Raw genomic sequence first — 27,234 nt, 5'->3', positions numbered from 1 at the left:
CCCCATGCTCCTGGCTGGACACCCGCCCTGGTCCAGTGCTGGCTCTCTTCCCCCAGGACGCCCTGCCCCCAGGGGTGAGAGCAGGCCAGCTTCCTGGAGCGAGATCTGAACCTCTTGGCTCCGCCCCGGGGCCTTGGCAGCTGCCTGAGTCCCCGGCACTGGGCAGCATCAACTCATCTGGGGCTCGGCCAAGGCTTAATCTTCCTTCTCTCTCCTCTGGCTGGGTCTGCACGCAGGAGCTGAGTCAGGGCATTGCAACATCTGGTTTGTTCTCTCTTAGTCCTGGGAGAGTGACACCCGTGTGCCCCTCCCCGACATGTTGATCAGGCCAGAGAGACAGGGTCAGAATATGGGAAGCTTGGTGCCTGCCCTTGGCGGGTGACTGGGGGTCTTGGAAGGTTGGGTACAGGTCAGAAGGATTCAGGGGTTGGCAGTCAGGTGATGTGACGATTGTGGCCACCGGGTCCTCATCTGTGAATGAGACACTGTCACATTCGGTTGAGCCGGGCATAGCGCTGGACACCTGCTTCCTCAGCATTGCGGCTGAGGTAAGAGGCTCATGGGTTGGAGGTCAGCTTTGGCCACTTAGTAAGAGCATGTCTGAAAAACAGCAAAGCAAAGCAAAACAAAACAACAGCAGACCTGCTAGCTGTGTGCCTGGTAAGTGGCTGGCCCTCTATGAGTTTCAGCTCCGTCACTTCTAAAGCGGGGCAAAATGTGCGCCTTATCAGGTGGTTATGAGGGTCAAGATGGCTTAGCCCCTCTCGGGACAGTCCTGGCACAGTATAAATTCCAGGAAGAAGTGCCAGGTCGCCCCGGAACACTCCCATTATCCCGGTACTTAGAAGGCAAAGTGTTGGGACTAAAGTGTGTGCTGCCACCACCCTGCTAGTTACGTGTGTGTGTGTGTGTGTGTGTGTGTATCCACATGTTGCAGTACTTATGTGGAATGGAGAAGATGGATTTTGGGACTCAGTTCTTTCCATGAGGGTCCTGGGGATTGAACTCAGGTCTTTGGCTTTGACGGCAACACCCTTTCTTGCTGGGCCGAGCTCTGGTGCTGTGCCTCATCGGTCTTGCTTATCCGGCTCCCCGGAAGTACCAGACTCCAGGAAAACAGAAGCTCCCACACGACCTTTGGAAACAGGGCCCAGCCTTCCAGGCGTCTGATCTATCTGGGCCCAGTCTCCTCCCCCAGTGATCTCATACTGTTGTGACGACATTGAGAATTACATGTGACATCTGGGAGACTCGGTGACTGGGCACTTAAGCCTCTGGCATGGCTGTGCCTGGCACAGTGGCGCCTCTGGAGAGCATCTCCATCCTGCCGTGGGCGGATCCAGGGCTCTGGGCAGTGTGGCCTCCGCAGCACCCTGCCTCACCACCCCCCTCCCCCAGCTTGTCTGCTCCTTCTTCCTGGGTAGGGCATGATGAGATTGGCTGTGGAAACCCCCTAGGAGCCTGGCACGCTCCGCTTTCGGGGACAGTCATTAGCCAGCTGGTGTGATGGCATCTGTGGGTGACAGGTAGACAGCACTGTGCCCCCAGGGAGACAGGAGATGGGTTGAGCAAGGGCAGTCCTTGCTGGAATCAAGGTGTGCTCCCAGAGAAGGTTCCTGCTTCTAGGATTCGCCTCAACGGTGGGAGGGCAAGCCCCGACTCTGGCTTATTCTGCGGGAGAAGAGGGAGACAGGGCAAGAAAGAAGGTTCTGAGCGCCGGGCTCGCTTAGTGGCGTGCTGGCTAGCGCACACGAATCCCTGGGTTCCAGCTTAAGAGCCACATAAAGCAGGCATGGTGGCTGTGCCTTAATCCCAGCACTTAGCTCTCAGGCAGCAAGATCGGGAGTTCAACGTCACCCTTGGCCACTTAGCGAGTTCAAGACCAGCAGAAGAGCCAGTAAGATGGCTCTGGATAAGGCGCTCGCTATCACACCTGAGACCTGAGTTTGACCCCTAACACCCACATGGTGGAAGGAAAGAAAGGATTCCCTCAAATGGTCCTCTGACTTCCACACTCAAGAGGCATGAATTACACACAAGCGCGTGCACACACACACACACACACACACGACACCACACATATACACCACACTCACACTCACATTCACACACACACACACACACACACACACACGACACCACACATATACACCACACACACACTCACATTCACACACACACATACATATGACACCATGCACACCACAGTACACCACGCACACTCACACACTCAAATTCACACACACAAACACTGAAACGCTCACACACATACATTACACTACAAGCACACACATTCACACCACACACACCATACCAGATCACACACACACACTCACATTCACACACCTTCACACATTCACACACACTCACACATGGTTACAAGCATACATACTTTCATATACTCACATAATACACAGTCATACAGTTACTCACACACTCACACACATACACACATACACACACACTGACACACATACACACTCATACCACACAATACACATTCACACATACTTACATACTCACACACATACACATTCACACCATACCACATGCATACATACACACAATGCACATGCATACATACACACAGTTAAAAAAGTCTCTCTTTTTTTTGAGACAGGGTTTCTCTGTGTAGCCCTGGCTGCCCTGGGACTCGCACTGTAGACCAGGCTGGCCTCAAATTCTGAGATTCGCCTGTTTCAAAGTGTGCACCACTACGCCTGACAAAAAAAAACCTGAATCTTTATGAAAAGAGCAAGCCGGTCCTGGCCCACTGGGGACACAGGACTGTCCGTCATTCTTGCTCGCAGGAGGTTGAGGGGCGTGGCTGGAAGTCGGAGGCCAGCCCAGGCCTCATGGCAAGAGCGTGTCCTCTAAAAAGAACTAGAGAGAGCCAGGCCTGGTGGTGACACCTGTAATCCTAGATCTTGGGAGGCAAGGTAGGAATACATAGAGGGGGAGAGAGAGAGAGAGAGAGAGAGAGAGAGAGAGACAGAGACAGAGAGAAAGAGAGAGACAGAGACAGAGAGAGACAGAGAGAGGAGAGACAGAGACAGAGAGAAAGGAGAGAGGAGAGGAGAGACAGAGACAAAGAGAGAGACAGAGACAGAGACAGAGAGGGGGGGGTGAGAGGGAGAGGGAGAGGTTTTCCGCGCGGGAACAGAGCGAGCGAGCACGCCCCCCAGAGGTCAGCCTGGGTCTTGCCTCCTTCGTCAGACTAGACTTCACAGGGCTGCAGGGCTTGACTCCTCCTTCGGAGCCGAGAGCGCATGTCCAAGTTTTATCCCCAGAATGGGGCAAGGACACCATTGGATTTCTGATCCTCCTGCCTCCGTATCCCCTGCGGCTGGGATAACAGGCTCGGTCAGTTTATCTTCGTTGTGTGGCGGGAACCGTGGGCCCATGGCGCCGAGCGAGCTCGACCGACTGTCCGCTGCCCAGTGGTGACTTCTGAAGCCTGGATTCAAGGAAACGTGTCTGCCATCAGTCTAGCCATTCATGGAGTGAGGCAAGGCTCCGCCATTAGACTAGGAGACCTCTTTCCTGCCTTTCGTCTAGATTTACTTTTATTCCATGAGCGTTTTTGTTTTTTGTTTTTGTTGTTTTTTGCCTGGATGTGTCTATGGATGCATACCATATGTGTGCAAAACCCTTGGAGGCCTGCACAGGGCGCCAGATCACCTGGAACTGAAACTGGCTGGGTGGTCATGAGCGGCCAAGTGGTGGGTGCCGGGAACCAAACCGGGGTCCTCTGCAGAGCAACAGGTGCTTCTAACTGTTGAGTCATCTCTCCAGTCCTGAGGAGACACCTCTTTAAAGTTGGGTTTTAAATAACATTTATTTATTTGGGGTGTACATGTATCTGTGGAGGTCAGAGGACAAACTTTGGGGGGTCCATTGTCTTCTTTCACTGTGAGATGCCCAAGGTCCCTAAAAGGCCCCTGGGAGACTTTACGGGAAGAGAGACAGCCCTCTCTGACCTTCAGCTCCCTCACTTATAAAGTGGGGTATAATGTATACCTTATGAGATAGCTGTGAGGGTTAAGAGGGCTCAGCCCCTCTCAGGACAGGCCTGGGACAGTAGGAGTTCCAGAAAAAAGGGTCAGGTTGTAGTGGAAACTCCTGTTACCCCAGCAATTGGCAGGCAGGGAAGAAGCTACACAGGGAGACATAACAAAATGGGAAAACAAGCAAATAAAACCCAAAAAGCCCAAAAGGCATGTAGCTGAGCAGTAGTGCCCCTGCCTAGAATCCCCCAGTGAGGGGCTGGGGCGTGACTCAGTGGTAGAGCCCCTGCCTAGAATCCCCAGTGAGGGGCTGGGGCGTGACTCAGTGGTAGAGCCCCTGCCTAGAATCCCCAGTGAGGGGCTGGGGGCGTGACTCAGTGGTAGAGCCCCTGCCTAGAATCCCCCAGTGAGGGGCTGGGGCGTGGCTCAGTGGTAGAGCCCCTGCCTAGAATCCCCCAATGAGGGGCTGGGGGCGTGGCTCAGTGGTAGAGCCCCTGCCTAGAATCCCCCAGTGAGGGGCTGGGGCGTGGCTCAGTGGTAGAGCCCCTGCCTAGAATCCCCCAATGAGGGGCTGGGGGCGTGGCTCAGTGGTAGAGCCCCTGCCTAGAATCCCCCAGTGAGGGGCTGGGGCGTGGCTCAGTGGTAGAGCCCCGCCTAGAATCCCCCAGTGAGGGGCTGGGGCGTGGCTCAGTGGTAGAGCCCCTGCCTAGAATCCTCCAGTGTGGGGGCTGGGGGCGTGTCTCAGTGGTAGAGCCCCGCCTAGAATCCCACAGTGAGGGGCTGGGGGCGGGGCTCAGTGGTAGAGCCCCTGCCTAGAATCCCCCAGTGAGGGGCTGGGGGCGTGGCTCAGTGGTAGAGCCCTGCCTAGAATCCCCCAGTGAGGGGCTGGGGGCGGGGCTCAGTGGTAGAGCCCCCCAGGAGTGGACTGTCGCTGGGCATGTCACCTACATTCCAGGCAGGCCCCCTCCCAGGATGAGTTGACCCACAGAAATGGACCCCATGTTTATGCATTTTCTTACCTACTGATCTTTGTTTTTTGTTTTTTGTTTTTGGATTTTTTGTTTCGAGAGGAGGGGGATGAAGTCGGGTAGGTAGGAAGGGGGCAGGATCTGAGAGAGATAAGGAGAGAGGAAATATGAACAAAATTATTTATTAAAGATTATTTATTTATTATTTGTGAGTACACTCTAGCTGTCTTCAGACACTCCAGAAGAGGGCCTCAGATCTCATTCCGGATGGTCGTGAGCCACCATGTGGTTGCTGGGATTTGAACTCAGGATCTTCGAAGAGCAGTCAGTGCTCTTAACCCCTGAGCCATCTCTCCAGCCCTGCTCTGCCTTACTACTACCTAGGCCAGGATAGCCTTGAACTTTGGATTGTTCCGATTGCTGATGTGACCACTGTATTTGATATAGTTTATCTGTCTGTCTGTCTCCATCCACCCATCCATCCATCCAGACATCCAGATATGGTCTTACTATGCAGCTCTGGAACTCAGTATGTGAACAGGCTGGCCTTGAACTCACAGATCTGCCTGCCTCTGCCTCCTAAGGGCTGTATGTAAAGGTGTGAGCCGCTGGGCTTAGGCAGTCCAGACTGCCTTTAAACTCCCTCCCTATGCAGGATCATCCAGAGCTATGAGCCTCCTGTCTCTGCTACCCAGCTGCTGGGATCACGGGTGTGGCCACCGTGCTGTGTGAATTAAGGCCATCTATGGTCACCTGACCCTCGTTTCATTCCACGGTCTGCAGAGTTTATGATACATGCATAGACCTTTGCCTGTATGTGTCCACGTGTGTTACATTCCTGCACCACCCACAGAAGCCAGAAAAGGATGATGGGTCCCTTGGAGCTGGAGTACTACAGGGCTGTGAGTCTCTGTGTGGGGACTGGGAACGGAACCTGGGTCCTCTGCAAGAGCATCCCGTGCTCTTAACCGCTGAGCCATCCCTCCAGGCCCGTAGGGCCCTGTCTCCCATCATTAGTTTCAGTATAACCCTTTTTCACTTACACAGACATACTAATATTTATTAACATGCTAATTAATTAATTCACAAGGTGATGGGCTTTTGGTTTGTTTTAACTTCCTGACATTTGACCAGGCTCGAGTTTGTTTCCTGGAGTCCACACTTCTTCTTCTTCTTCTTCTTCTTCTTCTTCTTCTTCTTCTTCTTCTTCTTCTTCTTCTTCTTCTTCTTCTTCTTCCTCTTCCTCTTCCTCTTCCTCTTCCTCTTCCTCTTCCTCCTCCTCCTCTTCTTCTTTTTCTTTTTTTTTTTTTTTTTTCGAGACAGGGTTTCTCTGTGTAGCCCTGGCTGTCCTGGAACTCACTCTGTAGACCAGGCTGGCCTTGAACTCACAAATCTGCCTGCTTCTGCCTCCCGAGTGCTGGGATTACAGGCGTGCGCCACCACTGCCCGGCTATAAAAGCTTTTTATTTTATTTGTGTGTCCCTGAAAATGCATGATCGATGGCCTTCATGTGGAGGTCAGAAGACAACGTGCGGAGTTGGTCTCTTCCTCCATGTGGGTCCTGGAGGTTGGACCCAGGTCGTCACTATTTCCACCTGAGCCATCTTGCTGGCTGCTAACAGGTATTCCTCTACTTACCCACAGTGAACTTACTGGACCCCGAGCTGTCAAGCTAAGGCTTATCTGCCAGTGTTCTCACAGGGTGGAGTCAGCCTCTGCTTTGATCTTCAGTGTCTGCTGGGACTTCTGATTGCTTCACATCCTTGCTAGCTCTGGATCCTTCAGATCTGTGAGTCACCTTAGTATTAGTGTATGAGTATGTGTGTCAGAATTTTCCCACAGGTGTAGGTACATTTCCTAGATCACTGAGGGCACAGAACACCTTTTCCAGTAGGTCCAGTTAAACAAAAGCCAATGGGAAGTCTGGCAATGAGAAGTAAATTTAGGGATTCTAGGCGGGGCTCTACCACTGAGCCACGCCCCCAGCCCCTCCCTGGGGGATTCTAGGTGGGGCTCTACCACTGAGCCACGCCCCCAGCCCCTCACTGGGGGATTCTAGGCAGGGGCTCTACCACTGAGCCACGCCCCCAAGCCCTCACTGGGGGATTCTAGGCGGGGCTCTACCACTGAGCCACGCCCCCAAGCCCTCACTGGGGGATTCTAGGCAGGCAGGGGCTCTGCTGTTGAGCCACGTCCCCAGCCCCTCACTGGGGATTCTAGGCAGAGGCTCTACTGCTGAGCCATGCTTCCCAAGTGACCCATGCCTGCCTATACAAACACAGCGCTTTATGCTCCCTGCATTCAGAAATTCATGTATTTGTCTTCATCCTGTTTTGTTCTAAGTAGGAAATGCACTGGAGCAAAATCCAGAGCTCCCACCCTGAGTCCCCCCTATCTAAGTATCTGAAGTTAGGTTTCAATCCCATAAAGAAAACAGAGACCCAGAATGACGGAATCCATGTAACTAAACGTCTTGGATTCTAGAATTCTTCGTTTTAAGATCGTCATGTGCAGGCCTGAAGAAGTGGCTCATTGGTTGAAAGTGAGGACGGCTTTCTCATGGGGCCAGAGGTGGGTTCTGAGCACCCAGTTCGCAAAGTTCACAACTATCTGTAACTCCAGCTCTGGGGGACCCAATTCTTTCTTCTGGCCTCTGATGATACCTGGCTCACATGCACCAATCCACACACAGATATACAAGCACGCACACCTGGCTTGACCAGGTGTGGAGGTACAGGCCTGTCATTTTGGTGACCCCAGAGGCTGAGACAGGAGTATTAAAAGATCAAGGCCTGCTCAGGCTACAGAGCAAGATCCTATTCTAAGTCAGAAACTGTTAATGAAGAGAGACCCTGCCTAGAATCCTCCCGCGAGGGGGCTGGGTTCTGACATCTTGCTTAGTATACTCTAATATGGAATAAAACAGAAAAAAAAAAAAAACTCAAAAAGGTAGGAATGATCCAGATTTCTTGTGTGTGAGCATGAGACACATCATGATCTTGAGCTTGGGGAAACAAAGAAACTTCATAGGTCTGGCCTCCGAGGTGGAGGTGGGACCTGAGATGTGAGCACACGGGCTGGACTTCTGGTCGACCTTCCTCTTGTGCCCTCGCCACTCCTGCTTCCACTTTCCTCCCGGTGTCCTCCCTATTCCTGGCCTCACACTCTTGGCTCCTGCCTGCCTGGGCTTCGCTGCCCACATGGAAGGATTCAAAGATAGCTGCCTTTGCCCAGAGAGACAGCCCGAGAAAGTACTTTCTCCCATCTGCACTGTAGCATCAGACCTACCTCTGTGTAGACTCTTGGCTGAGGCCTTTCCTCATGGCTAACCCATTCACACCCCTTCCCCTCTGCCTCAAAACCAGAGCCTATGGCTCTGTGGTAGTGTCTGCCTAGCATGCACAGAGCCCCGGATCCCACCTTAGCACTCCATCAACGGCTGTGGCGGTGACCGCCTTTCATCCCAGCAGTCCTGAAGCAGGAGTTCAAGCTCATCGTCTCCTACACATGCAGTTTGAGACCAGCCTGAGCTACAAGAAGAGATTCTCAAACAAAGCCAAGTGGTCAGGGCAGTGGTGGCGCACGCCTTTAATCCCAGCCTTCAGGAGGCAGAGGCAGGTGAATCTCTGAGTTTGAGGCCAGCTTGGTCTACAGAGTAAGTTCCAGAGCAGCCAGGGCTACACAGAGAAACCCTGTGTCAAAATGAATAAATAAACACATAAATAAATAAAACCAAGCAAGAAAGAGCCAAACATAATAGCTATCTCCCACCCCAAAATCAAACAAAAAGAGAAAACAACAGAAAGCAAACAAAAACTCCAGGACAGAGAAATAAAATAAAATGGCGGAAGTGTAGACTACGGCTGTCAGACTCTTAGGCAAACCTCCTTAAGCCCTTGAGTAAGACTAAGCAGGTAAAGATGCCCTGCTGCCGCCGCCTCCGCAGCCGCGGCCGAGGACCTGCCGTCAGTCCTGGAACGCCTGCTAGAAGCGGGGATGGACTCCTGGCAGCTATCTTTTGACATCACATGCACTTTATGTCCTCTAGCCATCTCCACCCATTAAATAAATGTTAAATAAAAGTCCCAAGCAGCAACGCATATTGATCCTCCTGTTCTGTTTTGTTTTTTTATGACAGGGTTTCTCTGTGTAACCTTGGCTGTCCCGGAACTCATTAAAAACCAGGCTGACCTTGAACTCACAGAGATCCACCTGTCTCCTGAGTGCTTGGATTAAAGGCATATACCACCGTGCTCGGCTTACAGAATAATGCTAATGCCACCCAGTGTGACCCAGGATAGCTCTTCACTTTCCTGGGTCACCAAAGAAGAGCAAGGAAGCAGCTGGAGCCGGGCAGAGCCAGGCACAGGTGCAGGAGCAGGCCACGCCCCTGCCTCACAGAAATGGGTGGCAGCTGCTCTGGGTTTTGTGGCCAGTTTCTCCCTAAAACCTCACAAGGCTCTTGCGTTTGGTTTGGACATATGTCCTGGACAGATCTGCAGGGACACTTGAGGCATCTGTGCTGCTGTCCCCCTCCTCTCCTTCACCACGGTTCTGAGGAGAGGGGGATCGTCAACCCGTCGGCTCTGTGGCTGGGACTCAGAACAGAGTGTTCGTGTGAGGCTCCGGATTCCAGTCCCTGGGAATCAAAACCTGTTAGAAGGACAAGCAAAAATAAACAAAAGTGAACTTGAGCTGTGCACAGTGCAGAAGGCACAGCAGAGATCCCAGCACTTGGGGTGGGGTGGGGGCAGAAGAATCAGCAACCCAAAGCTAGCCTGGGCTACATAATGAGTCTGAGTCCAGCCAAAAAAAACAAAAAACAAAAAACAAAAAAACAAAACAAACAAACAAACAAAAAAACCAGGCCTGGCGCTAGAGTCCCTTGGTAGAGTGCTCACCTAGACGTTGTAACCATGGGGTTCAGTCCCCTGCACCCCAAGAAACAGTGTGGTGGTACTCACAGGAGGGTCACAGGTTTGAGGTTATCTTTGGTGACTTAGTAGGTTTGAGGCTAGCATGGACTACATGGATCTCTGTCTCTAAAAATAATAATAAAATAAAGGAAAACCAAGCAAACTAAACTAAAAAAAACATACAACATGACAAAACAGAAATGCAGTGGATCACACCTTTAATCCCAGCACTTGAGATCTCTAGGAGTTGGAGACTAGCCTGGTCTACATAGAGAGTTCCAGGACAGCCTGGGCCACACAGAGAAGCCCTTTATTGAAAAAGAGGAAGATTAAAAAGGGAAGGCTAAAGGGTAATGGGAAGAGAAAGAAAGAAGCCCCTCTGGGCCCCTGTGTCCCCTCATGTCCCCTTGTATCTTTGGACTTGTTTCCTGTTTCTTCCTGGCTTCAGCTGTCCTCAAACTCGCTCTGTAGACCAGGCTGGCCTTGAACTCACAGAGATCCGCCTGCCTCTGCCTCCCGAGTGCTGGGAACAATCGCTTCTGCCAACACGCGTGGCTTCTGTGTTATGTTTTGAGATTCTTTCTATAGCTAGCGCTGTTTCTGCTTACTGGCAGTGACGTCAGTAAGCCGTAGGGATGCGTCCTGCTGCGCCTGCGCCAGCGCTGGTCTAACACGTGCGCTCTGCCACGCCCTGCTTTAAATAAAAAGACTAAGCCAGGCTGTGGCGGGAGGCAGAGGCAGGCGGGTCTCTGAGGCCAGCCTGATCTATAGAGAGAGTTCCAGGACAGCTAGGGCACGGAGGTTTTGAAAAAAAAGAACAGAAAAAATAAAGATATAAAAAGAAAAGAAAAAAATCCTGAGACTTAGGAGGAGGTAAAATTCTGTGCAGGGGAGGCGGAGGGCAAGCCGTCTCTTCTCCACAGGGAGTCTTAGCCATCATCAAACCAGCTGGGGAAACTGAGGCAAGGAGCAGTGGGCTGGCTGGTTCAGGATCCCACAGAGAGCTCGCGGGACTCAGTACCCACAGCAAAGTCTCGCTCTCTTGCACCCTGGAGCTCAGTGCTGGAGGAAACTGAGGCTGGGGCAGGGGGTAAGGCGCATGTTCAAGGCCACAGAACCAGTTACGCGAACAGTCCTGGAGCCGAGGCTGCCTCCTAGGGATGGGTGTGAGCCCTCCGGCAGCAGGGGAGTCCCCGCAGGACGCAGGACGTGGGGCTTGTCTCCCTTCCTGTCCGCCAGGAGCCGCAGGCTCGGCTTTGGACTTTAACCCTTGGCTGGGGCTGGGGCTGGGGCTGGCGCCGGGAAGGGCAGGCAAGTGGCCCAGAGGCCGGCGGGGCAGAAATTCCCCTGGTCCTTGTGCCAGGGGAGTTACCCAGGGCTTGGGGCCGGGAGGCAGGTGCAGGCAGGGGGGGTCAACGGGGCACAGAGGCGCCTGCAGCTTCATCTGCAGCTCGCTGGGGTGGCAGGGCTTCGCTTCCCCGTGCCTCACTTTCCCGCCTTATAAAACAGGCGTGCTTCCTACCCTGCATGGGAGAAAACACCACCCCTAACCATATTGTCCCCCCTCCTCCGCTATCCCCAGCCCAGGAGAGTTTCACAGGAGTATGGGCGGGTCTGGTGGTGACACCGTGGGCTTCCTATAGTCTGAGTGGGGAGAAAGGTGCCCCAAGCCAAAGGGAACGCATCAGGAATCCCTGCCCTCTAACAGGGCAGCATGGGCACGCGACTGGGGGGCCGCAGGGCCCTGATCAGGCTCGGCGGGCGGCTCACTGGCGCCACCTGGAGGCTGCTGCGAGCCTATTTCCTGAGACCTCGGTACACATTCTAATGGCTTCGCTGAAGCTCATCGAGGGGGCTCACTTCCGAGGCACAAACCTACTGTTTTTCTCTCCTGTGTTCACTTTTCTGTGGCTTCCAGTGCCTTAGGGAGGCGTTCCCAATGGGCCACAGGGATGGACGGCCTCTCAGAGCAAGGATCCCAAGCTTCCGAGGAACTATGGGTAAACCGTGTCTCACCGAGAAGCTACTGCAGTCTTTGCAGAGGCTGTGCCCTCTGCCTGGAATATCCTTTGTTGTTGTTTTTTCCTTCTCGTTTCTTCTGCACTTCTTCCTTTTTCCAGAACCCTCTCTGACTCCCCAGGTCAAGGTCACGATCCAGTGGGGCCATGGTAGTCACCGCTCTCTCTCCACACGGCTCCACTCGGGGAAGTGTTTAGGGAATGAGTGAGTGGCTACGTGCTGTGCTGACTGTTTGCACTTAGACCAGGAAAGCAATGGCTGTGGTTACAAGGCCTCAGGCCTCTGCTTATACCAGGCCTTTGGATGCACTGTTTCATCTCTAGGGAACACTTAGGCTGATCCACCCCATACTTAGAGAGCCTTAGAGAAATGTACCCCTCCTCCAAGAAGACCTCCTCTGACTATTCTCAGTCCTACCTGCACTCCCCTCTCTGTGGGCCATGATTGTCTGGGGGACAGGTTTGTCTTCCTAGCATAAACCAGGTTCTGTATATCTGTGGCCTTTGCCTCGAAGCATACAGCAAAGAACAATTCAGAGACTCGGGTCTGAGTCCAGACTCTGCCTTCTGCAGAAGGGCCTTATCGACCCGTTTCTCACATGAACGTCTTGGCGTGCTGGGAGGGGCGTAGGAAGGTGAAGTCCTGATGTTCCCAGCTGGCCACATGCTGGGTGACTGTGGGCGACCTCCTTCCTCTTTTGGGGACCCGTCTGGCTGGATGAATGGGTAGTAGAGGGTATATCAGCACACTCATCCTTCTGGGACATTCTGGGAGACCGCACGGGGCTTCCCGAGGTGGGAGGGAAGGGCTAGGCAGAGGGAAGAGGTGTCTGCTGGGTTAGGGGAAACCCAGCCTTTCCCATCGTAAACGAAGGACAGGGGAACAAACAAGGCAGCTCTGCTGGGCGGGAGGGGAAGTCGGAGAGAAAAACGAGGCTTCTTCATAAAGGGGTGAAAAACCACAGCCCACTCGACACCCACTTCCCTCCGGAGCCCCTGTGTCTCAGGGTCCAGAGGATGTGTATCGCACTCTATTCTCTGGTCCCCCTCACCTGCCTTTCTGCTTTGTGTGACAGTTGCTGCGCCCCAAAGCTTGACTTGCCCCTGCCTCCTTTCTCCCCTTCCGGTGAAGCCAGTTTTCACAGGCAGCTGCAGGGAGCGGGTGGCGTCCAAGTCGGGGCTGCTCCATTCTCTGCCCAGAGCTCTCCACAGTTCCACCTTCCTCAGGCGCCTGGCCAAATGCCCCGACTCCCACCGCTCGTCCACCTCCTCTTGTTTTCTTCCCTAGGTCACACCGGCTGTGACCCCCACCCGGCTGCCTCCGAGCTGTGGCACAAGCAGCGCCCTCTGCTGCCGGTAATGCGCTTCCTTGCGGCCTTACCTCTGATCTTAGGGGTCACAGGTCAGAGAAACACTGGCAGCTTCCAGGAATGCAACGAGAGGCAGAATTCCGTCTCTGGAGCCCCAGAGGACAGCTCAGGGAACATCTTAGTTTTAGCTTTAGGGGACATAGCTTATGACACCAAATTGTGGTTATATGTTACAGCTGCAGCAGGAAACTTATGCACACCTAATTCTGTTTATCTTTGTTGTTGTTGTTACTGTTATTATTGTTATTAGTGTGTCTGTACACATGCAATGTGTGCTGCTTTGTATGCCAAAACACCCGTATAGAGGTCAGAGGAAAACGGCCAGGATTCACTTCTCTTCTTCTTTCAGGTTTGGGTCTAGGGACTGGACTCAGGTCCTTTGACTTTTGCTGTAAATACTTTTGTCAGCTGAGCCAGGCCAATTTAATTTTTTTTTCCATTTTACTGAAGTGCTGGAAGAGATTGAACCCAAGGACTCATAGTTCTAGGCAGGGGCTCTACCAGTGAGCCACATTCCCAGCCCCTCACTGGGGGATTCTAGGCGGGGCTCTACCACTGAGTCACGCCCCACCCTCTAAGGCATATTTTGAATGTCCTTGGCTGGGAGACTGCTTCTCATCTCCTGTCTAAATTCCATACCCTGTGTTTCTTTGTTCACAGCTTTCAGGATATCGCTTTAATGACTTGTCTACAGACTTTCCTATTTGGGCTGCTGAGGCTGCTCTGTTGCCCTGTTCGATACACACCCCTAAACCTTACCTGGCTCCTACACAGACTGCATGGCTAACTGCAGGTCCGAGGTGCTCACTCACTCACTCACTGGCCTGTTTACCAAGTGTCCGTTGAGCACCAGTTGTTTGCCTGGCGCTGTCCTTGAGGGTGGGTGACACGGGTGGGGACAGAGTGTTTCTCACTCCCATGTGCTCCAGCCCCTTAAAGAGACTGCACAGAGACACAGCCCACAAGAGCATCCTTAAGGTTAAGTGGGGTCATACAAGAGGGTCTCTACTGGGCGGTGCATTTCCGCCTTGGGAAGAACGCTGAAGCTGGGTGCTCCCGGGAACACCTGCCTGCTAGTAATCAGGAGGCGCCTCCCAGTCAGCGTGGGCTGCCCAGCAAAACCCTGCCCCCAAAGCACAAAACGGACCCACAGGAATTCACAAAAGGCCGATTGAAGAGAGAAGAAACCTTAGCTCTAGAGGGTTTGATTGTCTCCTACGAGGAATGCTGACCCCACCTCTAAAACATTCTCTCTGTCTCTCTGTCTGTGTGTGTGTGTGTGTGTGTGTGTGTGGTGGGGGTTGTACAAGAGCTCCCACCCGTGGTTAGCTGCTGTGCTGCCCTCTAGAGGCGAGGGTCCCTCTCTGGGCACTGCGGCTTCTATGGGATGCATGGCTGAGACACCTTTCTTGGCTCTCAAAAGGTGAACAGTGGCAGCCTGGCGCCAGGCCCTTCCCCCTCCCATCGAGGCCACGCCCCTTCCCTCGAGGCCCCTCCCCCCCCCCCCCCCGGCCTCCTCCTTGTCCTATTCCTCCCCACCTTGGCGCTACAGTCTGTAGAGAAAAAAACGGGGTCAGACTTCCTTCCTTTTCCTGGCTGGGCTCCACAGGCAACTGGGCCATTGTGTGTGTGGCCTCAAGGTCGTTCTCTGTCCAGCCCAAGTCCATCTACGGCAGATGCTTGAGAAAGGTCATCTCGGGACGGGGCTGAAGGAGCTAGAGATGTCTTGGAGGTGGTTTCCATTTCTCTCTCTCTCTCTCTCTCTGTCTCTCTCGGTGTCTGTGTGTGTCTCTGTGTGTGTCTCCTCTCTCTCTTTCTCTCTCTCTGTGTGTTTCTCATCCCTCTGTCTCCTCTCTGTCTCTCTGTCTGCCTGTCTGTCTGTCTCTCTCTCTCTCAATCTGAAGGCTCCAAGTGCTACCTGCAGTTGGTGGCCTCAATGGTGGTGGAGAACCAGTGGCCTGTCTAGGTATCCTACTTCTTAATTTAAAATTGGGACAAATTGCTTCTCCCCCTCTCTGCTTGGTTTCTCCCTCCCTCCCTCCCTCCCTCCCTCCCTCCCTCCCTCCCTCCCTCCCTCTCTCCCTTCCTTCTTCCTTCCTTCCTTCCTTTTGTAAAAGATCTAGGCGTGTATTTTATGTATGTGACTGCTCTATCTGTATATAGATAGCTGCAGGCCAGAAGAGGGCATCAGATGCCAAGACAGGTGCGTGTCAGTCACCACATGGTTGCTGAGACTTGAACTCAGGACCTCTGGAAGAGCAGATGGTGCTCTTAACCATTGAGCCATCTCTCCAGGCCCCTGTGCTTGGTTTCTTTGTGTTGCTTTGTTCTGTAGAGTTTCACACAGCCTCTCACTATGTTGCCCTGGCTTGGGTCTTGATCGATACATAGCTAAGACCGATCTTGAGCTTCTGGCCCCGCCCCGCCCCCGCCCGCCTTCACCTCCCTCCAGAGAGTTGGGATTACAGGGATGCCACCTCCTTGGGTTCACGTGGTGTTGGGGATCAAACCCAGGGCTTCATGCACGGCAGGCGAGCATCCCACCAACACGGAAAATTTCCAACTGCTCTTGTTTCTCTTGAGACAGGTTTTTGCTGTGGCCTCAATTTTAAAGCAATCCCCCTGCCTCAGTATCTTGAGAGTTGGGATTGCCCCATCTCATCTAGCTGTGTTGTGTGTGTGTGTGTGTGTGTGTGTGTGTGTGTAGGTTTTTTGAGACGCGGTGTCTTTGGCTGCCTGACCTCCTGGAACTAGCTCTGTAGATCAGGCTGGCCTCCAGCTCACAGAGGCTGATGTGTGTAGACATTTAAGAGCTTTGGGAACTGGAGTCCCCTCCAAAGCGAAGCTGGAAGGGAGAGCCAAAAACTTCATCCGTGTCTCGGGTTCCAGATGCTGCTGGAAGTGACATTGCAGTTCCAAGAACTTACACTGGCTTACGGCTACCATTTTCTTGGAAGGCAGAATAAATTATTTTCATGACATAGCTGTTAAATATCACACAAAATGAGAAAGACCCACATAAGTGGGAAGATGCATTTGCAGAAAGCACATATTGTTGTTGTTTCCCCAACTACTGGGGATGGAACCCAGGGACTCATCATCCTAACCAACACACCCCCGGGCCAGTCTCTGGGGGATTCTAGGTGGGGGAGGGGGGCTCTCCCACTGAGCCACGCCCCCAGCCCCTCACGGGGGCGGGGATTCTAGGCAGGGGCTCTACCCCAGCCACATCCTTTGCCCTTCACTGAGGAATTGTAATGGCTCTAACACTATAGCTTTAGGTAAATGCGTTTGTTTTCTGTCTGTCTGTGGCTAAAAGCAAATACCTTGTTCCGGGTCATGAACGTCATTGGCAACCCTCGGAGTAGGTTTCTTTCTGCATTTTTATAGCTTCTTCTGTCTTAGGAGGTAAATACTATGATGGTGTGCATGTTACAGATGAAGGAATGCAAAGAGCCCATTTCCCCAGCGTGCTGAGGTTTAGTATTTGCCTGTTCAGAAACACAACCTGTGCCCTCTCCTGGCAGCCTTGGGAACTACAATAGCTGGAGTAAAGTTTACAGCACTCCCAAAACTTGGTTTCCTTGCTTGTGAAATTCAGAACTGGCAGTAACTGTGCATAACAGAAGTTATAGGAACTGATGAGGTAAAAGGAAAAAAGTAACCTGGCTATGTGGCACAAACCCAGAATCCCAGCACTAGAGGGGATATAGGTGGGAGGTCAAAAGTTCTATGCCGATTTGGTCTACATGGTAAGAACCTGCCTACAAAAACAAAGAGAATGGGCTGGGTTGCAGGCGTGGCTCAGTGGTAGAGCCCCCGCCTAGAATCCCCAGTGAGGGGCTGGGGGCGTGGCTCAGTGGGAGAGCCCCGCCTAGAATCCCCAGTGAGGGGCTGGGGGCGTGGCTCAGTGGTAGAGCCCCGCCTAGAATCCCCCAGTGAGGGGGCTGGGGGCGTGGCTCAGTGGGAGAGCCCCGCCTAGAATCCCCCAGTGAGGGGCTGGGGGCGTGGCTCAGTGGGAGAGCCCCGCCTAGAACCCCCCAGTGAGGGGCTGGGGGCGTGGCTCAGTGGTAGAGAACTTTTCTAGTCTTAACAAGGTCCTAGGTTCATTCCTCAGCAATGAAAAATAAAACTACCCACATTATTATCATCATTCTCTTGCCGGAGCTAAGTGCCTGCACCGCAGAACCTGGCTACAAGAAGTGCCACTATCTCGTGATGACTGTCGTTTCTGTCATGGTCTGTAAATGAAGGGGTCTTAAGTTGGCTTGAGATGGTGCCTAGAGCCGCCCAGAGGGACGGGTGGCTCGGTGGTGGGACACCCGAGTTTCCCTGTGCTGAGGTCTCCCCTCTCCCCGTCCTGCTGGCCTAATTAAGCATCCACCCCCTCACGCAAAGCTCCATCCACAGCCTCAGGTGGCACCTCAGGTTCCCCAGGCTTTCTGGGGTCTGGCCGTGGCTCTTCTGCAGTGGCTGCGTGTGAAAGAGGCCATTTCGTCCAGCTGGGGGGGGGGACGGGGGGCAGAATCCTCAACCCATCAGAGCAGAGGCTGCCAGCCTCCCACTTGGTACTATTCTCTCTGACCCGTCTTTTTGTTTGTTTGTTTATGTTTTTGTTTTGTTTGTTCTGTTTTGTTTTCGAGACAGGGTTTCTCTGTGTAGCCCCGGCTGTCCTGGAACTCACTCTGTAGACCAGGCTGGCCTCGAACTCAGAAATCCGCCTGCCTCTGCCTCCCGAGTGCTGGGATTACAGGCGTGCGCCACCACTGCCCAGCTCTCTCTGACCAGTCTTGACGTCATACGGAGGAACCCCCAGACCCGAGGGAAAGACTACTCCCCAAAGTCCCTTGCAACCAGGAGAAAAACCCGACAGCCATCCGGGCACTTGAGGTGACTGAGAAACTGAAAGCCCTGCTGTGCTGAGGAACATAAAAGTCTGTTGCTAACGACATTGTGCAGAGTCCACTCTACTCTCAACAATGGACGTCTGAGCATTTTAAACGGTGTGTGAGCCTAATCTCCGACCCATACAAGCTACTTTTACAAACTCTCTTTAGTTTCTCTACAGCTTTTAAAATTTTCTGAGACACTGTCTCACGTAAGCCAGGCTAGTCTTAAACTGCGTTGTGTAGACTGCGCTATGCCTTGAACTCCTAATCTTCCTGCCTCCAACTCTGCTGGCCTTACGGGCTCGCACCACCGTGTTCATTCGCGTTCTTGATGTAATGGACGAGGTCCACTGTGCGGGGAGTAACCCTGCCTTAGAGGAGGGCGAGGGCGGGAGTTAGCCAGCGAGGCGTCTTTGCCTACTCCACACTTAGCCACTGGGAACAGGGTACACTTCCGTGTGAACTGCACACCTATGCAAAGGCGCCAGGCCCAGCCCTGGAGCAGAGGGGATGTGGGTCAAGCATCCCTAGGTGCGCATGCGCCCGGCCCAGGCATGCTCTGCGCTGGGTACCAATGCAAAGGGACACTGGCAGCGGCGGAAGGAGAGGCTGACAACCACGTGCGTTCATTGGGACATTTATGGACTGGGCAGCTCTCCCACAGCTCGGTGCTAAGTCTAGATGGAGGCAGGATGGCGGGACCACGGCCCGCACCCGTGCTGCAGGTGAGCGTCCTGGGCTCAGGGGCGGACGCGGGGAGATGCTTCAAGGGCGTGGTTCTCTCCAGGTCCCAGCGGCCTGCGCTGCAGCTGAAGAGGCTGCGGTGGCTACTCCAGGGCTGTGCAGGAGAACCGGGGCGGGGACGAGGAGGTTGTCAGTCAGTAGGAGGACCCTCCCGCGGCCCCGCCCACCGCGTCTCCCGCGGGCCCCACCCTCCCCGCTCAGCCTGTGCCATGATCTGGGGTCTGGTGCTGCATGAAGAAAGACTGGTCCTCAGGCTGGACTGTGACAAAGGAGGCTGAAAAGGAATTCCCGGGCGCACAGGCTTAGGGGTGCGCCTGTGAGAACCCAGACATCTGCTGGCTGGGTCCGGACTGGTCCTGGCTCCGGAAATTTGACTTCTGAGTGTCTAGTCTGACACTCCAGACTCTTCCTGCCCTAGTAACAAGGTCTTGAAGATCTCGGGGAATTCCTAGTCTGATGGAAGAGACACGGCCTTTGACTCTAGGAGAAACCAATCTGATGGAGAAGACATGACCTTGGACTCTGGGTGATACCAGTTTCATGGAGAAGACATAGCTTTGCACTATAAGAGCATGGTTCCTGACTGGGAGCTCCTAGCCTGATGGAGGAGACAAATCCCAGTCTGATGGAGGAGACATGGCCCTGACTCTGGGAGCCCCCAGTCTGATGGGGGAAACCTGGTTCCTGACTCTGGGAACTCCCAGTCTGATGGAGGAGACATGGTTCCTGATCCTGGGAGCTCTTAAGCTGTTAGAGGAGGCATGGTCCCTGATTCTGGGAGCTCCCAGTCTGATGGAGGAGGCATGGTTTCTGACTTTGAGAGCCCCCAATCTGATGGAGGAGACATGGTCCCTTATTCTGGGAGCTCCCGGTCTGATGGAGGAGACACAATTTTCAGTCTGATGAGAGATTCATGATTCTCTTCTGTGGTAGCCCCCAGCTTGATGGGGGGGAGGTGATTGCCAAGAGAGAACTCTGTTTGATGGAGGAGACACACCTAGCAGCCTGCATCCTAGTGCACATTCAGGTTGGGAGAGCTCAGGGTGGAAAGTTCTTGCCCTCATGCCTTGTTTCACAGGGGAGGAAAACACCTGCATTCACCCCACCTCCCCACCCACCTAAGGAGAACGATGCCCACCCTCACATGACACCCCTCTTTACGGCTCTGTGCCCATCCATGTGGAGTATACCTTGGTGGACGTCATCGTTTGAGAGGCAGGGCAAGCGCCCACATGGGGGCACTGAGGTCAGATGGAAGAGGCACATGCCTGTGTCCCACAGGCATGCGAGGAGGAGAAGGCCATCCCCCCATCCCACGCTGCTCACTCACGGGCCACCTGTAGCTCCACCTCCAGAGTGTCGGTCTTGCCCTGCAGTGTGACTGTCTTGAGCGTGTAGCGTCCGGCATCCGTGAGGTTCAGCTTTTGCACCAGCAGGGAACAATTAGCAAAGCCCACCTCCCGGCCTGTGTGCGCCGGGCCGGCGATCCAGTTCCCCGACGGCAGCTGGCTGAGCAGTCGGTTGGGTTCTGAGGCGGGGCCACGGTACCAGGCATAGACTAGCAGGTCCTTGGGGTAGCCCTGGACAGTCAGGGTCACGTCCTGGCCCTCCACTGGCTTAGTTGGCACAGGGACAATCATCATGGCTACAGCTGCCGCTGGGAAGAGAACACCACCGTCAGCCCCGAGTGTGCTGTGGAGTCCTCCCCCTCCCTTGGCCAGCTCCCCCACTGATGGTGCTCCCCCGGAGGTGCTGGGGAGGAGACAGAGGATGAAGGCGATTTCTAGGGTGATCACATAGACTCTCTTTCTCAGTGGTACTTGCCAGAAAGACATCTCCCCTGTTTAGATTTCAGCCTTGGATGATGGTGCAGGTCCTATGTAATTAATTGGAAGACCCCACAGGGTCTGGCCATGTCTCCTCTATCAGGATAGAAAATAAACTCTGGGGTCCATGCCTCCCCTATCAGACTGGAAATCCTAGAATATGGGGCTGTGTCTCCCCCATCAGAACGTCTGCTCCCACACTGTGTCTTTTCTGTGAGAGCAGCAGACCCAAGAATATGGGGGTGACCATGTCTCCTCCATCAGATTGGAAGACTCTAGGAGAGATGAAGCTGTGCATCCTATATCACATGGAAAATTCTCACAAGGTGTGGATTGCCTCCTCCATCAGATTGGGAAATTTTAGATTTTTTTTTTTTTCAATCAAGTTTGGGACCCAAGAAGCTGGAAAGACTATCCCACTGGTTTAAGAGTCCCTAGAAGGTGGGGGCTTTTGTCTCCTCCATCAGACTGAGAAATTGTGGATTATTGGGTGTGGAACATTTTGATCAAGTTGGAGACCCCCAAAGTTGGAAATAACTGTCTCTATTTTATAGAAAAATATCGTAGAAACTGGGGAGATTGTACTCCCCCATCAGATTTGACAGGTTCCCAACGTGGGACTTGTGTCTCCTCCATCAGACTAGGAAATTTAAAGTAGTTGTCATGTCTCCTAATGACCTGTAAATTCTTCCAGGCTGTGGCTCCTCCCTTTGGCTAGAGTGTTTTGTGTCTCCCACACCAGTGCCTGGGAGCCCAGAGATGAGGCATTGCCTCTTCTCTTTGACTGGCAGCTTCCCTGATCCCTCTGAGGTCAGAGAAAGACCATGCCTCCTCCATCAGCTCAGCGTGTTTCCCAGGTGGGGTAAGAGCCAATCTCAGTACCTGCCACAGAATTTCTGGCAACTTGCGGGGAAGCCGTTCTGGGAGTGTTACATTAGGTACACCCTGCACCTACCTGGACACCCCCCACGTGGGCCCTGAGGTCGCCTGGTCCACCCTGTTCCAGCCAAGGTCCCTCCCAGGGTAAGACAGGAGGCGCACTTACCTTTGTGACAGCCATCTTTGCTCTGCGTGAAAGAGGGTCCAGCCCCACCCTCTGCATGAGACCCAGCCTGTTAGTGGAGGAAGAAGGGAGGGAGGAGGGGCGGACGAGCCCCACTGTCCCCAGGGGACAATGGCCATTTGAGAAGACACCCAGGTAGGATTAATGAGACGTTTTGTTTTGTTTTGTTTTGTTTTGAGACAAGGCCCCCTGTGGCCCAGGCTGACTTTGAACTGCCTGTGTGACTAAGGATGGCCTTGAACTCCTGGTCCTTTTGCCTTCACCTCTCAAATGCTGTGACTGTCGGTGAGCAGATCCTCCTCTGCCTTGACGTTCAAAGTCACTATCCTGGGGCGAGAGCTCTGTTCCCGCGGGTCCCTCAATGCCCACCTCCCATGCGTGGTATAGACGCGTGAAGACAGACAGACAGACAGACAGACACACACACACACACACACACACACACACACACACACACACACACACACCAGAGAGAGAGAGAGAGAGAGAGAGAGAGAGAGAGAGAGAGAGAGAGAGAGAGAGGGCGCACTCGCGAATGGGCGCTCGCGCATGCGCACACCTGTCTAGACGACCAGCAGTCTGGTTGGCAGCAGCACAGGCTCGCCTGCCGTGGCTTGGGAGGGCTCAGTGCCCTTTTACTAACGCGGTAACTCCACGGATGGGCAGGGACCCCGGTGTCCCACTCTACCCCTCCACACGTCTAACCTCAAGGCAGAGGCTCTGAGTCGCCATTGCTTTGCCTGCCTCTTTTCGGCCCTAGAGAAGCCGATCTGATCCACCACCTTGTCACAACTGGCCAATGAGTGTGCAGGGAATCCAGTTATCTTCTGGGGAGCGGCGGCCCGATGAGCAGAGGCCGGCGGGGCCCCTCTAGAGAGCAGGCGGCTGTCCTGTCGGGCTGGGGCGCACTCACCAGACAGCTTGACCACCACCGAGGCCGAGCCGGACAGCAGCGTCTTGGCGTTCCTGGCGATGCACGTGTATGTGCCCTCGTGGGCTGCGCTCATGCTGCTGATGTTGAGGTGGTCCTGGCCGTTCTTCAGGGCCTTCCCATTGAAGGCCCACACGTACTCCGGCTCAGGGCAGGACCGGGACGCACACCACAGGGTGAGGGACGTGTTGAAGTCCACTTTAATAGTGCAGCCCGTGCGCGTCGTAGAGTCTTGGAGGATAGCCACTCGTTCCGGGCCGACTGTAGGGCGGGAGGGAGAGACACAGGAGGGGCAGGGGTGGGGTGGGAGGGGATGGAGCCATGCACCTCGGGCCTATGAGTTTGGGTCCCTGGGGCTGGCAGGGCTGAGTAGAGAGGAGAAAGAACTTGAGTCTTTCCCAATCACATCTTGGCTTCTAACACTCAGCAATCTTGAGACTCCCATCCCCTCCCATGAGGTTTGGTTTTGTTTTTTGTTTTCTTTTGTTTTTATCTGTAAAAAAAGAATGTGTGGAGCTTGGTGGTGATGGCACACGCTTTTAGTCCCAGCACTTGGGAGGCAGAGAGGCAGGCGGATTTCTGAGTTCAAGGCCAGCCTGGTCTACAGAGTGAGTTCCAGGACAGCCAGGGCTACACAGAGAAACCCTGTCTTGAAAAAACCAAATCCAAAAAGCCAAAACCAAAACCAACCAAAGAGAATCCATGCTTCTAGGTTCTAGGCTTCTCAGGCCCTAGAAATCTGTGCGTCGAACGTTCTAGACTCTCAGATGTTAGAATTTGACTCCAGAGCTCTACTAGGGTTTCTGGGCTTTGTAGTCTAGACTCTGAAGCCTTGTCTCTGGTTCTAGAGTTTCCAGCACCTGGAATCCTCTGCTTGTAGGGTTCTAGAATTTTGCTTTCTGTCCATCAGCCTTATTTTTGAAATTATTACTATTATTACTATTATCTATCTATCTATCTATCTATCTATCTATCTATCTATTTACTTATGAGAAAGAGCCTCATTGTGTAGCCCTGGCTGACCATGAACTCATAGCAACTCTCCTGCCTCTGCCTCCTGGGTTAAAGGGCTGCCCCACCACTGCCGGGCAACGCGGTCATTCTGTATTCTCAGGATTTGCTGACCCAGGAAGGACTGTGCCTTCTGTGATGAGCTTTTGTGATGTCCCCGCCGAGCCCTGAGTTCCAATGACAGTTAACTCCGCCCCCTTCTCAGAGCCAAGCACCCGTGTGTCCGTGTGTCCGTGTTAGCCGTTTCTTTAGGCATCTGTCCTTCCTCCTGTTTTCAGACAGGCCTTCATGTAGCCCAGGCTGACGCTGAGCTTCCTAAGCAGCTGACGAGGACGGATCTCTGGACCCTGCCTCCACTGCCCCGGGGCTCGGATTACTGCTGTACACTCACGTAAGCGTGTTTGTGGCGCTGTGGATGGAGTTTGGTGCATGCCAGACATATGCCGTGGACTGGTCTTAATAATGATCTTCCCTCCATCCCGGGATACCGGGGGTGTCAGGCGTGGGGGTGTCAGGCGTGGGGGTGTCAGGCGTGAGGGTGTCAGGCGTGGGGGTGTCAGGCGTGGGGGTGTCAGGCGTGGGGTGTCAGGCATGGGGGTGTCAGGCGTGGGGGTGTCAGGCGTGAGGGTGTCAGGCGTGGGGGTGTCAGGCATGGGGGTGTCAGGCGTGGGGTGTCAGGCGTGGGGGTGTCAGGCGTGGGGTGTCAGGCGTGGGGGTGTCAGGCGTGGGGATGTCAGGCATGAGGGTGTCAGGCGTGGGGGTGTCAGGCGTGGAGGTGTCAGGCGTGGGGTGTCAGGCGTGGGGTGTCAGGCGTGGGGTGTCAGGCGCCTGCATCGACCTGGCTTTAGCAGCCAGAACCTGCACTCATAAAGTGGCAGGTATATTTTAAGGAAGGCCCCGGCTCCCTCCCCAGCCTGCTTGCTGACTTGCTGTGTGACTGTGGACTCCTTCTCGTGTGACCTCAGTTTCCCCATCTGTGAGAGATGGACGCCAGGTGCCTTGGAAAACTCACAGTATACCGTCAAGTTCAGCGGCTCGCTGCGGCTGACGCTGACGGGGTTCCACACCTCGCACTGGTAGGCGCCTGCCTCCTCCCTGCGGACGCCATGCCGGGTCAGCATCCTGCCGTCAGGGGACAGGCCCAAGCGGACAGCGACGGGCAGAGCGCCACCATTGAAGAACCAGCGGACCTCAGCGGGGCTGGGGCTGCTGCAGATGAGCCGAAGGGTGTCCCTACGCTCCACCAGCGCAGTGTCGTTGGCCATGACCGTGGGAGGGGCCAGGATCTCTAAGGGCGGAGTGAGAGACAGAGCGGGGGAGGGGCACCTCCTGTCCCCGGGGCAAGAAGTACCACGCCAAGCCGCACTTCTGCACCCCGGGGCCGTAGTGGCAAAGAAGGGCTTTGCAAGAGATATCAGCCTGGAAGCCAGAATGGGGAAGGTGAGCATTTTGTGTTGATTTAGGCACCCCACACACACACCCTACTTTAAAAGCATTTTTAAGGGCTGCCAAGATGGCTCAGTGGGTAAAAGCGCTTGCCACCAAACCTGATGACCTGAGTTCGATCCCTGGGTTCCACAGAGAAAGAAAGAACTGACTCTCCAAAGTTGTTCTCTGACCTCCACGTGTATGCTGTCACACACACACACACACACACACACACACACACACACACACACACACACTAAATGATATTTTGAAAAATGTTTTTTTTTTCTCTCTTGCTCCTCAAAGGAGGGGTGAGGATGAGGAGAAGTGGGAAGTCCCGGATGTCAGAGGGGGGCTCACCATAGACCTGCATGTGTCCGTAGCCCACCTCCGTCTGAAACTGCCTGTTAAGGGTCTGCAGGATGTAGGTGCCTGTGTGCCCAGGTAAGGCACCGTGGATATCGAGGCCGCCGTCAGGACGGACGGCTTCCCGCCCTGTGTGGGCGGGTCCGGGGGTCTCATCGCCAGTGCTGATGATGTAGCTGGCCACCAGGAAGGTCAGGCTGAGCGTAGGCCCTGCGTACCAATTGTAGGCAAGCAGCTCCCCCGACAGCCCGCGGACGACCAGCGTGACATTGTCCCCCTCTGCAGGCTGGGCAGGCTCAGGGGTGATGGAGATCTCAGCCCCAGTGGTCAGGATCCAGGCTGAGAAAGAACAGAAGGGGCAGAATTGACTTGTCACCTCATTTGACAGGAGGTGACAGGCTCAGAGGGTGACATCCCTAGTGTGTACAAGGCCAGACCAAAGCAAAATTTGTGCCTCTAAACCCACACTTCTGCTGGGATAGAACCTAGAGCCTTACCCATGCTAGGCACGCCCCAGCCCCTCACTGGGGGATTCTAGGCGGGGCTCTACCACTGAGCCACACCCCACCCCCTCACTGGGGGATTCTAGGTGGGGCTCTACCACTGAGCCATGCCCCAGCCCTTCCCTGGGGGATTCTAGGCGGGGCTCTACCACTGAGCCACGCCCCCAGCCCTTCCCTGGGGGATTCTAGGCGGGGCTCTACCACTGAGCCACACCCCAGCCCCTCACTGGGGGATTCTAGGCAGAGACTCCACCCCCAATCCTGCCACCTGGCCTGCCGCCTTACCTAGCCACTGCTCTGCAGAGCAAGGTGGGACACAGAAAGTTTTCTATGGGAGGCACCAGGCTGAGACTCAGACAGGCCACTCTTCTCATGTAGTCAGCTGAGTCCGTGAGCTTGTGCAAACATCAGGGCCTGCCCAGGGCTTTCATCCCCCAGCCTGGGGTGCTCCTCCTCCATGCCCACGGAGCCCCACATAGAGAGTAGCGATCTGTGGAGTCCCTCCCTCTCTTTCTCTTTCCTTTCTGCCCTTTCCTTAGTCCCCGTCTCTGTCTATGGCCCCAGATAGTCCATGCTGGCTTCAAGTTTGACACACGCCTAGAGTAACCTTGAATTCTGATTTCTCTGCCTACACCTCTCGAGTGGGGAGACTCCGGGCACACAGCACCACGCCCGGTTTATGCGGTGATGCGGATCCAATCCAGTGCTTCACCCATGTTAGGGGACACCCGGAAGTCCGAGCTACATCCTGAGCCCTACTCTGCCGTGTCTGCCTGACACCTCGGCACTGGCGTTTCTCACACGAGACACACTGCAGGCTTGGCCTGGCCTTCCGTCCCTTCCCAGGAGAGAGAATGCGGAGGGCAGTGCGGGCTCTGGGCATCCTCTCTAGGAAGCTGGGACACAAGCGAACCCACAGTGCCTGGGGCGGTGCCAGCAAGGAGCGAGGACTCGAGGCCGGGAAACAGTGGTTGCTTATCAGCCCTGCTCCTGGGGACCTCTGGCCGATCCTGTCATCCAGGCCGGTTACACACAGCTAAGTAACCTGCGGCTGAGCAGCATAAACCAGGCATGGTGGTCACATTCGGGAAGCTGAGTCACAATGATTGTCTCAAGTTGAGGCCAACCTGGGCTATATAATGAGATCCTGTCTCAACACCACCACCATTACCACCACCACCACCTCCGTAGTGC

General features: G+C 54.3%; 1 protein-coding gene and 1 long non-coding RNA gene across 2 annotated transcripts; one reads left to right on the top strand and one right to left on the bottom strand.

The window, feature by feature from the left end:
• The first annotated feature begins 317 nt into the window (after nucleotides 1–317).
• LOC127675254 (uncharacterized) lies at nucleotides 318–9,669 on the top strand. The gene is made up of 3 exons (XR_007975459.1): nucleotides 318–660; nucleotides 6,620–6,764; nucleotides 9,114–9,669. It is a non-coding gene; the product is annotated as an uncharacterized LOC127675254 (long non-coding RNA).
• A 9,120-nt stretch (nucleotides 9,670–18,789) lies between these two features.
• Ceacam16 (CEA cell adhesion molecule 16, tectorial membrane component) lies at nucleotides 18,790–26,038 on the bottom strand. Its single transcript, XM_052166586.1, has 6 exons — nucleotides 26,035–26,038; nucleotides 25,532–25,876; nucleotides 24,756–25,031; nucleotides 22,715–22,993; nucleotides 20,243–20,569; nucleotides 18,790–19,006 (listed from the first exon to the last, which is right to left on the bottom strand). Exons 1-6 carry the CDS (start codon nucleotides 26,036–26,038, stop codon nucleotides 18,996–18,998), a joined length of 1,242 nt encoding a protein of 413 aa, XP_052022546.1. The 3' UTR covers nucleotides 18,790–18,995.
• Between the last annotated feature and the right edge of the window lie 1,196 nt (nucleotides 26,039–27,234).

Source organism: Apodemus sylvaticus, chromosome 1 (genome assembly GCF_947179515.1).
Source record: "Apodemus sylvaticus chromosome 1, mApoSyl1.1, whole genome shotgun sequence".
NCBI lineage: Eukaryota > Metazoa > Chordata > Mammalia > Rodentia > Muridae > Apodemus > Apodemus sylvaticus.
This window is presented reverse-complemented; position numbering and strand designations above follow the sequence as displayed.

Coding starts and splice junctions, on each gene's coding strand:
- Ceacam16 (XM_052166586.1), bottom strand. Junction 22,994..24,755: donor GCTGAACTTGACGGTATACT/GTGAGTTTTCCA, acceptor CCCGCCCTACAG/TCGGCCCGGAACGAGTGGCT. Junction 20,570..22,714: donor GGTGGTGGTCAAGCTGTCTG/GTGAGTGCGCCC, acceptor TTCTCTTCCCAG/CGGCAGCTGTAGCCATGATG.